The sequence below is a fragment of the Phoca vitulina genome, unplaced genomic scaffold (assembly GCF_004348235.1).
Source record: "Phoca vitulina isolate PV1807 unplaced genomic scaffold, GSC_HSeal_1.0 scaffold2, whole genome shotgun sequence".
Taxonomy (NCBI): domain Eukaryota; kingdom Metazoa; phylum Chordata; class Mammalia; order Carnivora; family Phocidae; genus Phoca; species Phoca vitulina.
In genome coordinates this window covers 66,557,661-66,570,068 of record NW_022589705.1, presented here as the reverse complement: position 1 = coordinate 66,570,068, position 12,408 = coordinate 66,557,661, and the positions used below count along the sequence as shown (strand labels likewise).

Below are 12,408 nucleotides of genomic sequence, written 5' to 3'. Positions count from 1 at the left end.
GGGGTCAAGTCCCACATCGGCCTCCCTGCTCAGTGGGAGCCTGCTTCTCCCTCTCCCTCTGTCTGCCACTCTACCTACTTGCGCTCTCTCTCTCTCTGGCAAATAAATAAATAAAATCTTTAAAAATATTTTTTTTCATGAGGCTAGTATTACCCTAATACCAAAACCAGACAGTGGCAGTACAAGAAGAGTACAGATCAATATCCATCATCAATATAGATGCAAAAATCCTTAACAAAAGATTAGCAATTAGGATTCAGCAATATATAAAAAGAATCATACACGATGACCAATTGGGGTTCATTCCCAGAATGCAAAGCTGTTCAATATCCAAAAAGTCAATCAATTTAATCTACCAAAGTAACAGGCTAAAGAAGAAAAATCACATTATTATATCAATCAATGCAGAAAATGCATTTGACAATGTCAGCACCCATTGATGAACCCTCAGGAAACCCTCAGGAAAATAGAACTAGAGAAGAACTTCCCCAACTTGATTTAAAAAAAAAAAAAAGCATCTACCAAAAACCTACAGCTAATATTATACTTAATAGTGAAACATTGAGGATGCCTGGGTGGCTCAGTCATTAAGCATCTGCCTTCGGCTCAGGTCATGATGCCAGGGTCCTGGGATGGAGCCCCGCATCGGGCTCCCTGCTCAGCAGGAAGCCTGCTTCTCCCTCTCCCACTCCCCCTGTTTGTATTCCCTCTCTTGCTGTCTCTCTCTCTGTCAAATAAATAAAATCTTTAAAAAAGAAATAGTGAAGCATTGAATGCTTTGCCCCTGAGTTCAGGAACAAGGCAAGAATGTCTACTGAAGGATTACTACTAGCAAAAGAAAAATGATCCTAGGAGACAATTCTCTACAGGTCTATCACATTTCTGCATATCTTTTAAGTGAAATAACAACTGCTCATTGTCCCAAACTATCTTTTCAAGGATGTTGATGAGCAAACAGCTTTGGAAAATAAAGACATTTCCCCCTTTAGAGCAAAAGGCAGGCATGCTTACTGACTGTAACATTCAGGTCTTCTAAGTGTTTCTCATTGTAGTGCACACCACTGCACAAGGAGGCATCCAAGTGTGTTACCCCCATGGGACTTGGGGGCAAAGGGATTCGATGCAAAAAGAGAAAAGTCACATAATCAATATGAAGAATATAAAAGAAGACATCACTAAAGATGCTACACTCATTAAAATGATAAAAAGATGAGATAATGAATTTTTTTCAATGTTTGAAAATGTAGATGAAAACTGCTAGAAATTATAACCTACCAAAATGGACTTATGAAGAAAGAGAAAACCCAAATAGTCCTCTAATCATTAAAGAAAATGAATCAGTAATTTTTTTTCCCATAAAGTCAGCTTTAGAGAATTCTATCAAACATTCAAGATAGGGGCACCTGGGTGGCTCAGTCGGTTAAGCGTCTGCCTCCAGCTAGGGTCATGATCCCAGGGTCCTGGGATGGAGCCCCACATCGGCCTCCCTGCTTGGCAGAGAGCCTGCTTCTCCCTCTCCCTCTGCTCCCCCTGCTTGTGCTTGCTCTCCCTCTCTCTCTCTGTCAAATGAATAAATAAAATCTTAAAAAAAAAAATTCAAGATAAAATTCTCATCTTACTCAAACTCTTCTCAAGATTAGAAAAAGAGAATATAAACCCCAACTCATTTTCTAAGTTTAGCCTAATCTTTTTTTTAAGGTTAGCCTAATCTTAATATAAAAATCCATCAATGATACCATGCAAAAGAGAAATTATACACCAATCTTACTCACCCGCATAGCTGCAAAAACTCTACACAAAATATTAGCAAACAATCTAGCAGCATATGCCAAGGATAATATGTCATCTAGGAATGCACATATATCATCTTAATAGGAAAAAAGTTTGAAAACAATGTCCAATAAGATATCTACAAAAAACTATAACAAATGCCATACCTAATAGATGAAACATTGGAAACGTTTCCTTGGAGCTCAGAAATAAGGCAAACTTGCAAACATTCCTCTCCACGGAAATCTTTAGTAAAAGGTGAGATACGCAATCTGAAGAGAAACCAGAGTATACTTAGCTATGTTTGCCACTCTTTCCATAACTGACTGCAGTTCTCCAAGACTGGTGTCTATTCCTGTGCCACCGTCACCCTGCTAGGAAAATTTGTGAAAGGGATTTTTGGAAAAGACATATGTTGATCCAAGGAAACAGGGAAATGTGCAGGGGTTTTTTTTGTTTTTTTTTTTAAAGATTTTATTTATTTATTTGAGAGAGAGAGAGAATGAGAGACAGAGAGCATGAGAGGGAGGAGGGTCAGAGGGAGAAGCAGACTCCCTGCCGAGCAGGGAGCCCAATGCGGGACTCGATCCAGGGACTCCAGGATCATGACTTGAGCCGAAGGCAGTCGCTTAACCAACTGAGCCACCCAGCGCCTGAAATGTGCAGTTTTAAACGAAAATGTAGTACTGGGGGTGGCACCCATGGATATGCAAATGAGCCCTCTGGGTGAGATGGTAGGGTTGGCTCACAGTAGTGCAGGGTCTGCACCTGCCCCACCAACTGCTGGGGTGGAGGGGACCCAAAACATTTTTTAAGGGGCGCCCAGGAGGCTCAGCTGGTTAAACATCGACTCTTGGTTTCGCCTCGGATCAGGATCTCATGGGTTGTGGGATCCAGCTGCCTCAGGTTCCTGGCCCACTGAGAAGTCAGCTTGAAAGATGCTCTCGCTCTGCCTCTCCCCCATTCATGCATGGGCTCTAAACGAGTTGTTTTCTTAAAAAAAAATTACCACGATAGAACAATGTTTACTGACTTAAAAAAAGAAAAAGAAAAAAAGCACTTTGCCCAACCATAGGAAATCTTGAGATCTCAAACAGCAGTATTGTTTCACAGGCAGATGACGAACCTATAAATTTGTCTTTGACACAGACAACATTTAGCCCTAATTAAGTAAGGCCTCCAAAAATTGCACTACCAATTCTCTAGTGTTTCTTCCCACAAAAGGTTTTTGGTATCTATACCAAAGACCCAGTTAAAATGGAGAGAAACGATATGTATGTTGCCCCTGTACCCTGGTCCCGGATACCGGCTGATCCCCCTACGCTTGCGGTGCCTTTGCACCTACCAGCAAACGCTTTTCTTCCATGACAGAGAATTATCTCAAGCATATCCTTACTGGGCAAAGCTTTCCTGACAAGGATATAAAAGGTTAATTTTCATTATTCAAAGAGATATTCCTGGTACTAGTTCCCATGTGTCTATATGAGTTCTGGTATGTAAATGAGCTAGTCAGGGAACCGCGCTTCCCCGAAGTCTCAGCTCCCCTACGAGTAAGTGGAGAGAGGGGCCGCACCCCACTCTGTGCTGGGGAACAGCGCGATCTGTCTTCAACGTAGCAAGCACGTGTGTTTAAAGTAACACTTACCAGTGTTCCATCACATGACCAACTCACCCTGCCCCCGCCCAGCTCTGCCTCTATGCGATTCCCTTCTCTTTATAAAAATATTCCGTCCCCCGTTTCCCCATCTTCCCAGGCACCCCCACAGCCTAACCCCTTTTGTAGTGCTATACTGTGCACCTGGCGCATCAGGCGTTTAGTGCAGGCTTGCGCAAAAGCCGAGAGAATGGTGGAAAGAACGAATGATTGGAAAGTACCTCTAGGAAAGCCCCTTCAATAAATCCTAGTTCCTTCCTAACCAAGTCTTTCCTTTTGCTTCCACCCCGTACCTTAGCCAAAGTGCTTTGCCTCTGTGCCTCACTCTCTCAAAAGTGAAATAGGCTAGGGGCGCCTGAGTGGCTCAGTCTTTAAGCGTCTGCCTTCGGCTCAGGTCATGATCCCAGTGTCCTGGGATCGAGTCCCGCATCAGGCTCCCTGCTCAGCGGGAAGCCTGCTTCTCTCTCTCCCACTCCCCTTGCTTGTGTTCCCTCTCTCGCTGTCTCTCTCTGTCAAATTAATAAATAAAATCTTTAAAAAAAAAAAGTGAAACGGGCTACAGTTACAGTGTCATTGCAAAGCAAACCTCTTTTGGTTATGGTGAGCTTCGAGGGGATGCTGTGTGGAAAGCCTAGGCAAAGGAGGGCTCCATAAATGGTTTGTCAAAAACTACCGCTTGCTTTGGTATTTACAGAAAACTTGCTTCCACCCTTCTCACTTGCTGCCACACATCCTCCACCCACTCGCTGTCTCCCTCTCACCCCCCCCCCCACGCCGGGGGGCTTTGCCCATCCTTTCTCCCTTTGAAGACCTAGCCCCTCCCACCTCCGTGACACCCGGATTCCCGGATTCCTCCAAGCCGAAGGTGGCCCCACCTCCGTGGGGCCTCCAGCTCTGACAGCCTCAAAGCCTCCTTGATGGGTAGGCTCACCATCCAACCTTTCCTCCTCCTTCTGTGGCGAGTTCTGTGAGGGCTGAGTGTGGCGGATGAGGCTCGGCCCCCTCCTCCTCCTCTTTAGCCCCAGATCCAGCCGGACTGAGGTGTTGCCTGTCCAGCTTCCCCCACACATAGCTTGCACGGTGCTGGCCAGTAAAAGGTGCTAGGAAAGGAGCAGGAAGGGGAATGGGGGTAAAGGGAAGCGACTTGGTTCAAGGGGGTCTTTGCTTGCTTGGTGGGGATGGGGGTTTTGGAGCGTCAGGCCTCCCCAGCGCCTCTGCCGTTCCCCAGCCATCGAGCTGATCAAGGACCTGGTCAACTATGACGTGTGCCAGGCGCTGCTCAAAGGCCTCGTGGAGCTGCTGATACCATCCGTCAAGGAGACGAGCAAACTGCAACCCAAGATCCTCAACGGTAGGGAGCCGCTCGGACTGGGGCTGCGGGGCGAGGGACTGGCCTTGGGAAGCCGGGCCTCCCACCTCACGGCCGCCCCCTCCGCCAGACTCCTTGGTTCCCCAGCTCACCGCCCACCTGCCGGTGTTCTTACAGCAGGCCGCGGCGGCCAAGGCCATCGGGTAAGCGGGCAGGAGGAGTGGGGGGGATGCGGCGAGCCAGGCTGGCGCTGCCCGCGGGTTCCGGGGTTGTGGGGGGGGGCAGCTCGGGCCGCCGGAGGATCCCAAGGGGTCGCCGCCGCCCGAATTCCCGGCCCAGGGTCCTGGCGCGCAGCAACACGAGCATCGCCGAGGAGATGCTGCACCTGCGCGTGGTGCACAGCCTGTTGACCGCCATGGGCAACTCGGACCACAGCAACAGCCAGCGGCAGGCCAGCCTCACGCTGGAGGTGAGCGGCGGGACGGCGGCGCGGCGCGGCGGGCCCCGGGGAGGGCACCGCAGTCACCCCGCCGCCCCCCGCGGCCGCAGTACTTCGTGCAGGTGTTCCCGGTGGTGGAGGAGCACGTGCGCAGGTCCATGGGAGAGGAGCTCTACACGCTCTTCCTCGTAAGTGCCCCCGCCCCGCCCCGCCCCGCAGAGCCTGGACCGCGACCGGACGGTGCGGCCTCCAGAGCGTCCCCCCCGGGCCACACCCCCCACACACGCTGGGCCCGGGGCCGCTGCGGGAGGGACCGCGCTGGCTCGGGCTCCTCCCCACCCCCACCCCTGCCCCGCGTCCTGCGGGTCCCTGTCCAGCGCTTCCGGTCAGCCCCGGAGCCGGCCGCATTCCTGTGCCCCGCGCCCGCCTGCAGGTCCAGACTGCCCTGGCGGCTCAGCACGTTCCCCTTGCTCCTGCCCCCAGAGCAATGCCGAGGACTTGTACATGAAAATAGATGGCATTCAGGCGGACATCTTGGCGGCCAACAAAGTCGATGTTTCCAAAGGTGAGTGGGGAGTGAGGGGGCCTGGAGCCGAGGTGCAGCGGCACCCAGACTCAGGCTCGCCTCCCCTGCCTCCAGCATTATACCTCGGTGGCGTCCCCCACAGCAACACGACCTTTTACCTTGACGCCCAGGACCAGGATCAGCTGGCTTACATCACATACTTCCAGAAGGAGGATGTGGAGGGAGAGGAGTAACAGAGCCTCTGAGGCAATCCAGAAAGGCCTGGGCTGTGTTTCAGGAAGCCTGGCTGAAGGATCCTGGGGTCACGCTCACGGTGACTCCACTGGCCCAGGTGGGAGGCTGAGGGTTGGGCCTGCCAGGAGGGGAGAGGGAGAGCTGCTGGCTGGCAAGAATTCAATAAATAGTCTTGCTATATGTCTGTTCTCTGTGTAGCGGGGCGGGGGAATTAAATGAGAGCTTTGTTGATGGGCTGGGGTTCCTCTGCTCATCCAGGAAAAAAGCTGGTCTGGAGGGAAGGAACATCAATATCCTGGAAGATTTAAGAGCATAGCCTGAGGAGAGACCCTCACCTCTGCTCCCTACTGGCCCCTGCACTCTCTCCTCCAGGAGAGCACACTCACCTGCTTTTTCTCCTACCTCTGGTTGCTTCCTCTCATTATCTTTTGCTGATTCATCCTCTCAACCCAGCTTCTTTCAAATTGGAGTGACCTTGAGCCTCTTCTCTACTTTTTCACCCTGGTGATCTCATCCAGTCTCAGAACTTTAAATGCCATTTATACGCCATTGACTCCCACATTTCTATTTCCAGTTAAATATTTCCACCTCTTGGGCGCCTGGGTGGCTCAGATGGTTAAGCGTCTGCCTTCGGCTCAGGTCATGATCCCAGGGTCCTGGGATCGAGTCCCGCATCGGGCTCTCTGCTCCTTGGGAGCCTGCTTCTCCCTCTGCCTCTCTCTCTCTCTCTCTCTCTCATGAATAAATAAATAAAATCTTAAAAAAAAAAAAAAAAATTTCCACCTCTTTATGTCCAAAACTGGACTTCTGATCTGTGCCACCTTCCCCAACACAACTGATGGCAACTCATGCTTTCTGCCACTCAGAACAAAGGAGTGTCTCTCTTCAACATCTGTATCCATTCTGTCTGTTGACTCTACCTTCCAAATATATCCAGAATCCAACCATATCTCACTACCTCTGTTGCTAATACCCTAATCTGAGCCATTGTTTTTCCTGCTTTGTTTCTCCACCATTGTTTAGACTACTCTAGAGGCCTTTCTACCCCATTCTCTTTTCAATACAGTAGCCAGGGTAGTCTCTTTTTTTTTTTTTTAGATTTTATTTATTTATTTGACTGAGAGCGAGAGAGCACAAGCAAGGGGAGGGGCAGAGGCAGAGGGAGAAGCAGCCTCCCCACTGAGCAGGGAGTCCCATGTGGGGCTTGATCCCAGGACCCTGGGATCATGACCTGAGCCGAAGGCAGACGCTTAACCAACTGAGCCACCCAGGTGCCCCCAGGGTAATCCTTTTAAACTTAGATTCTGTTACTGCTCAAAACCTTGCAGGGCTCTCCATTTCAGGAACAGTAAAGCTAAAGCCCTTCCTATGGCCTGCAGGGAAGACCGTAGACAAACTAGTCTCCCATGACCTCTGAACTGTCTCCTTCTCTCTTTCTCCTTCACTGGATAGCATAGCTATATGGTTCTTAGAAACTTTCACCTCAGCTATATAGCTACATGGTGAACTCCCTCACCTCCTTGCAACTCTATACAAAAGTCACCTTCTCAATGAGGGCTACTACATTACCACTCCCTATATTCTGGTCCCCAAGCCCCTTATGCTATTTTTTTTTCCACAACACTTATTACTTTATTTGCGTATGGTCTGTCTCTCCACCTGTATATAAGCTCAACTAGGTCAGGGTATTTTTGTTCTTTACTAATACATCCCAAACACTGAGAACAGTGCCTGGCATGCACGTGTTAATGACAGGAAATTGTCCATCAAATCAGAGGAAATGATAGATAGCAGTAATTCTCCAGGTGGCCTCAAGAGGGCATCACCGGCCCTGATATTGTTAATCGAAGGCAGTCTCAAAATGAGCTTTAAGAGGAAAGTTAACAAAATATAGTTACGCTTTAAAGGTAAGTGGGTTTTCTGTTTTAAAGAAGTGTCTGTTTTTAGTCTTCAGATGGCCATTGTTTGCAGGATGATGGTAAAAAGGTACCCCAGAAATTTTTTGAAATTTTAATAATCAGAAAATCCAAAAATCTGGAAGCCACTGGTCTAAGGTGACCATAGTTTAATAAAAACAATGGAACTTTTAAAATTGAATCTTAAGTATAATATAAATATGTAAATCATACACGTTACATGGAATTTATTAATACATACTTCCCCCACTTCTTACAAGTTCAAAGCTACAAAAAAGTTGAAAGAAAAATACAGTGAATAGGGCACCTGGGTGGCTCAGATGGTTGGGTGTCTGCCTTCGGCTCGGGTCACGATCCTGGGGTCCTGGGATCGAGTCCTGCATCGGGCTCCCTGCTCCTCAGGGAGCCTGCTTTTCCCTCTGCCTCTCTCTCTCTCTCTCTCTCTCTCTCTCTCTCTCTCATAGATAAAATCTTTAAAAAGAAAAATACAATGAATACCTGTATACCTATCACTCTTTTGCTTTCTCTCTCTCTGTTTCCTGAGCCATTGGAAAGTTTCGGTTATTGGGGCACCTGGGCTGGCTCAGTTGATAGAGCATGCAACTCTTGATCTCATGGTCCTGAGTTCAAGTTCCACATTCAGAGTGGAGATTGCATTTCACCACTAAATATTCACATTATGTTTCTACTAAGAATAAGGACATTCTCCTACATAATTACAGTATCATTATTTTGGTGGTCTGAGTAATGGTCCCCAAATATGTCTACATCCTATGCCTGGAACCTGTGAATATGTTACATGGTAAAAAGAATTTTGTGGGCGTGATTAAATTAAGGGTTTTGAGATGGGGAGATTATTCTGGGTTAGCCAGGTGGACCCGAGATAATCACAAGAATCCTTATAAATATAGAGGGAGGCAGGAGGATCCAGAGTTAGAACTAGATGACAGAAGCAGAAGAGTTGGAGTGATGTGAAGGGGTCACATACAGGCAGCTTCTAGAAGCTGAAAGAGGCAAGGAAACAGTCTCTAAAGTCTCTAGAAGGAAGGCAGCCCAGCCAACACCTTGATTTTAGACTGCTGACCTCCAGAACTGTAAGAGAATAAATTTGTGTTAAATCACAAAGTTTGTACTTACTTGTTACAGCAACAACAAAACCTATACAATTAATATCTAAAATAGAGTGCATACTAAAATTTCCACAACTGTCCCCAAAATGTACCTTCTGTTTTCTTTCCCTTTTTTAAAAAAGATTTATTTTGGGGGCACCTGGGTGGCTCAGTCATTAAGGGTCTGCCTATGGCTCAGGTTATGATCCCAGCATCCTGGGATCTAGCCAGTGTCAGGCTCCCTGCTCAGCGGGAAGCCTGCTTCTCCCTCTCCAGCTCCCCCTGCTTGTGTTCCCTCTTTCACTGTGTCTCTCTGTCAAATAAAATCTTTTAGAAAATAAAAAAAATAAAAGATTTCTTTAGATTTATTTTAGAGACTGTGCATGAGCAGGGGAGGGGCAGAGAGAGGCAGAGAAGCAGACTCCCCACTGAGCACAGGGCCAGATGGGGAGCTCCATCCCAGGATCCTGACATCAGGACCTGAACAGAAACCAAGAATAGGAGGCTTAACCGACTGAGCCACCTGGGTACCCCCCCAAGCCTGAACTTTGAAAGTTTTATTCAGGGGCACCCGAGTAGCTCAGTTGGTTGGGTGTCTGCGTTTGGCTCAGGTCATGATCCCAGCGTCCTTGGATAAGCCCCCCGCTGAGGCTCCTTGCTCAGCGGGGAATCTGTTTCTCCCCCTCCCTCTGCCTGCCCCTCCCCTTGCTCGTGCTGTCAAATAAATAAAATCTTTAAAAAAAGAAAAAAAGCAGAACTTAAAAGTTTTAGGGCGCCTGGGTGGCTCAGTTGGTTGGGCGACTGCCTTTGGCTCAGGTTATGATCCTGGAGTCTCGGGATCGAGTCCCCCGCAGGGCTTCCTGCTCAGCGGGGAGTCTACTTCTCCCTCTGACCCTCCCCCCTCTCATGCTCTCTCTCAAATAAATAAATAAAAATCTTTAAAAAAAATAAAAGTTTTATTCAAGGCCTCAACAAAAACAGGTTACCGAATATTCTGTTGATAGCAAACATCTGTTGCGCGACTGCTCTGTGCCCCATGCCAGGAGCAGGAGGCAATTTAAGTTAATGCTTGGTGGTCTCCAACCTGTGAGCGTAGCAAATTCAAAGGCTGCGGGATGAAGTGTATCAGCCACCTCTGCTAATGTACTTGAATTTCTTACAACGGTGCCATTGTTGGAGGGTAAGGCTGCAGTGGGCACCCCTCCCCAAGATGGCTCCTTCCTTTTCCGTCCTCCAGGGTGAGGGCTTTCATCCCCTGCCCCCTCCGGGGTCAGCATCGCCTCTCCAACATAAACTCCACAGCGGCACAATCCAAGCCACGCCTGAGACATCATTTTTCTAAAAGCCTAATAAGGAGGGGCGCCTGGGTGGCTCAGTCGTTAAGCGTCTGCCTTCGGCTCAGGTCATGATCCCAGGGTCCTGGGATTGAGCCCCGCGTCGGGCTCCCAGCTCCGCGGGAAGCCTGCTTCTCCCTCTCCCACTCCCCCTGCTTGTGTTCCCTCTCTCGCTGTGTCTCTCTCTGTCAAACAAATAAAATCTTTAAAAAAATAAAATAAAAGCCTAATAAGGGGTGATGTAACGCAATCCACCATGAGCGACCTTCCTCGTGGCTAAAAGTACAGATAGACCCTTTGAGCAGTAGGTAGACCCATGCAACCAATTCGTTCTTCAAGTTACCTACTCAGTAAATCGGCTTTGTTGCAGGCGCTGGGCTAGTCAGGTGAAAATGGCAGTTTACTTAAAATGCGCGTGGGACAGAGATCTGCACTGCAGCGGGGATGTGTGAGAAAACCCCCGTAAGAATACGCAGAGATCCTAGAGTAAAACCACGTGGAACTGGGTTAACAGAGATGCAAGAGCACCTGACTGCAGGTCACAAACTGACCAGTTTAGGCCACTGGCTCCTGACACAATCCAAAAACAGAGATAAGTGGTGGTGAATCACGAAAAGTATTTCAGCGAGGCCGGCACAAAATACTTCTAAATTTATATCAACCAAACGTGGTGGATAGCTACGGTAACAACAAAGATCAAAAAACCATCATTGTTTCAAAAACCAATCACGCAAAAAGGACTGAGCTTCACACTACCGAACTCCCTAAAGAACCATCCAATTAGAACACCCAATCTGAGATAAAAAGTTGTCATAGTTTCTTTTTTACAGACCCTATAACATGAAAGCGAAAAAGCAAACACTCGTTTCTAACATACAAACATAACAGCCCCATAGCAAATTCAAACAAGATCTGTTATTTCAACACACGTTAGTAAGCCCTGCGAGCGCAAGGCCTCAAAAAATTGGGCAAACACTCAGAATTGTTCCTCTCCACGGAAATCTTTAGTAAAAGGCGAAAGATTTATACGATCTGAAGAGAAACCAGAGTATGCTTCGTAAAGCGCTCACACAGCCCACGGGTAACTGTCACTCCTAGAACAGCAATGGTAGTTACTTAGCCAAAAGAGCCAGTGACTTCTGCCTTTATCTCAGGCAATTCTGTTATGGCAATCTGATTTCTGGGGGGGGGGGGGGGGAGTTGAAAGAAAAAGAAAAATCTAGCCGTTTTTAGAAAAAGAAATACCGTGTGCAATGCATTGTGGGTATGTAAATTAAGCTTAGTCACCAGCCTCCGGTTGCCGTAAATTCCTTAGTTCGTTTTCCTGCTAGGCCTAGAGTCACCACCAGAGGGCAGGGCAGAAGCCAGATTTGCAGGGACATAGACGCCTGGTCCAGTCTCATTTTTTGTTGTTGTTTTTGTTTTATAATTGACACTCCAAGGTAAAATTTATCTTGAATAAAAATTAAAATTGAACTTTTTTAAGTCTTGAAAATAATTGTCTTCTTGCACTCATTCAACAAAAATATATTGAACACTGTGTCAAACCCTGTGCTGGGCCTTAGGAATGTGTGGTGAGCACTGACAACAGAATGTTCAGTGACACATGGGCCAAGCATGAAAGGATTCATCAAAGTAGGGTGGTGAGGGCATTCGGGGCAGCACCATAAGCCGGGGTAGTGAAAGGGGAAGTGGCCCAGATTTTGATGGGCCTTCAATGCCAAGCAAAGAGCTTCCACTTACCATGAGGGCAATGGGGAGCAATTGAAACTTTTTAAAGGACAATAGGATCAGATTAGTGATTTGAAGCAGCATCAGCATCACCTGGTGTTATTGGTGTTATGAGTTGAATTGCGCCTCCCCAAATTCATTTGTTGAAGTCTTTATTCCCAGTATCTCAGAATGTGACTTTATTTGGAAATAGGGTCATTCCAGGTGTAATTAGTTAAGTTGAGGCTTCCAGAAATGTGAGACAATTCATTTCTGTGGTTTAAACCACCCAGTCTGTGGTGCTTTGTTATAGAACTCTAGAAAATATACCTGGGTACTTGTTAGAAATGCAAATGATCAGCCTCACCGCCGCAGGCCTACAGAGTCACGGGGGGGGGGGGGGGGGG

General features: G+C 47.7%; 2 protein-coding genes and 1 non-coding gene across 4 annotated transcripts in view; 2 read left to right on the top strand and 1 right to left on the bottom strand.

Moving 5' to 3' along the window:
- The window catches only part of ARMH1 (armadillo like helical domain containing 1), a 49,267-nt gene extending 43,188 nt beyond the window's left edge, over positions 1-6,079 (top strand). Inside the window, exons 8-13 of one of the 2 annotated variants that reach the window (XM_032430454.1) lie at positions 4,653-4,775; positions 4,864-4,936; positions 5,073-5,202; positions 5,283-5,360; positions 5,656-5,737; positions 5,869-6,079. In XM_032430454.1, coding sequence (XP_032286345.1) covers positions 4,653-4,775; positions 4,864-4,936; positions 5,073-5,202; positions 5,283-5,360; positions 5,656-5,737; positions 5,869-6,041 — 659 coding nt within the window. In that variant the 3' untranslated portion in view covers positions 6,042-6,079. Of the gene's footprint in view, positions 1-4,652; positions 4,776-4,863; positions 4,937-5,072; positions 5,203-5,282; positions 5,361-5,655; positions 5,738-5,812 lie in introns of both variants that reach the window. The other variant, XM_032430460.1, reaches the window with a different exon arrangement.
- A 5,148-nt stretch (positions 6,080-11,227) lies between these two features.
- Positions 11,228-11,343, bottom strand: LOC116627367. The gene has a single exon (XR_004298479.1). It is a non-coding gene; the product is annotated as a U5 spliceosomal RNA (small nuclear RNA).
- A 565-nt stretch (positions 11,344-11,908) lies between these two features.
- LOC116638580 (HIG1 domain family member 1A, mitochondrial-like) overlaps positions 11,909-12,408 on the top strand; it is a 4,305-nt gene continuing 3,805 nt past the window's right edge. Inside the window, exon 1 of the mRNA XM_032414701.1 lies at positions 11,909-11,926. Within this exon, the coding sequence (XP_032270592.1) occupies positions 11,909-11,926 (18 nt within the window). The remainder of the gene's footprint in view (positions 11,927-12,408) is intronic.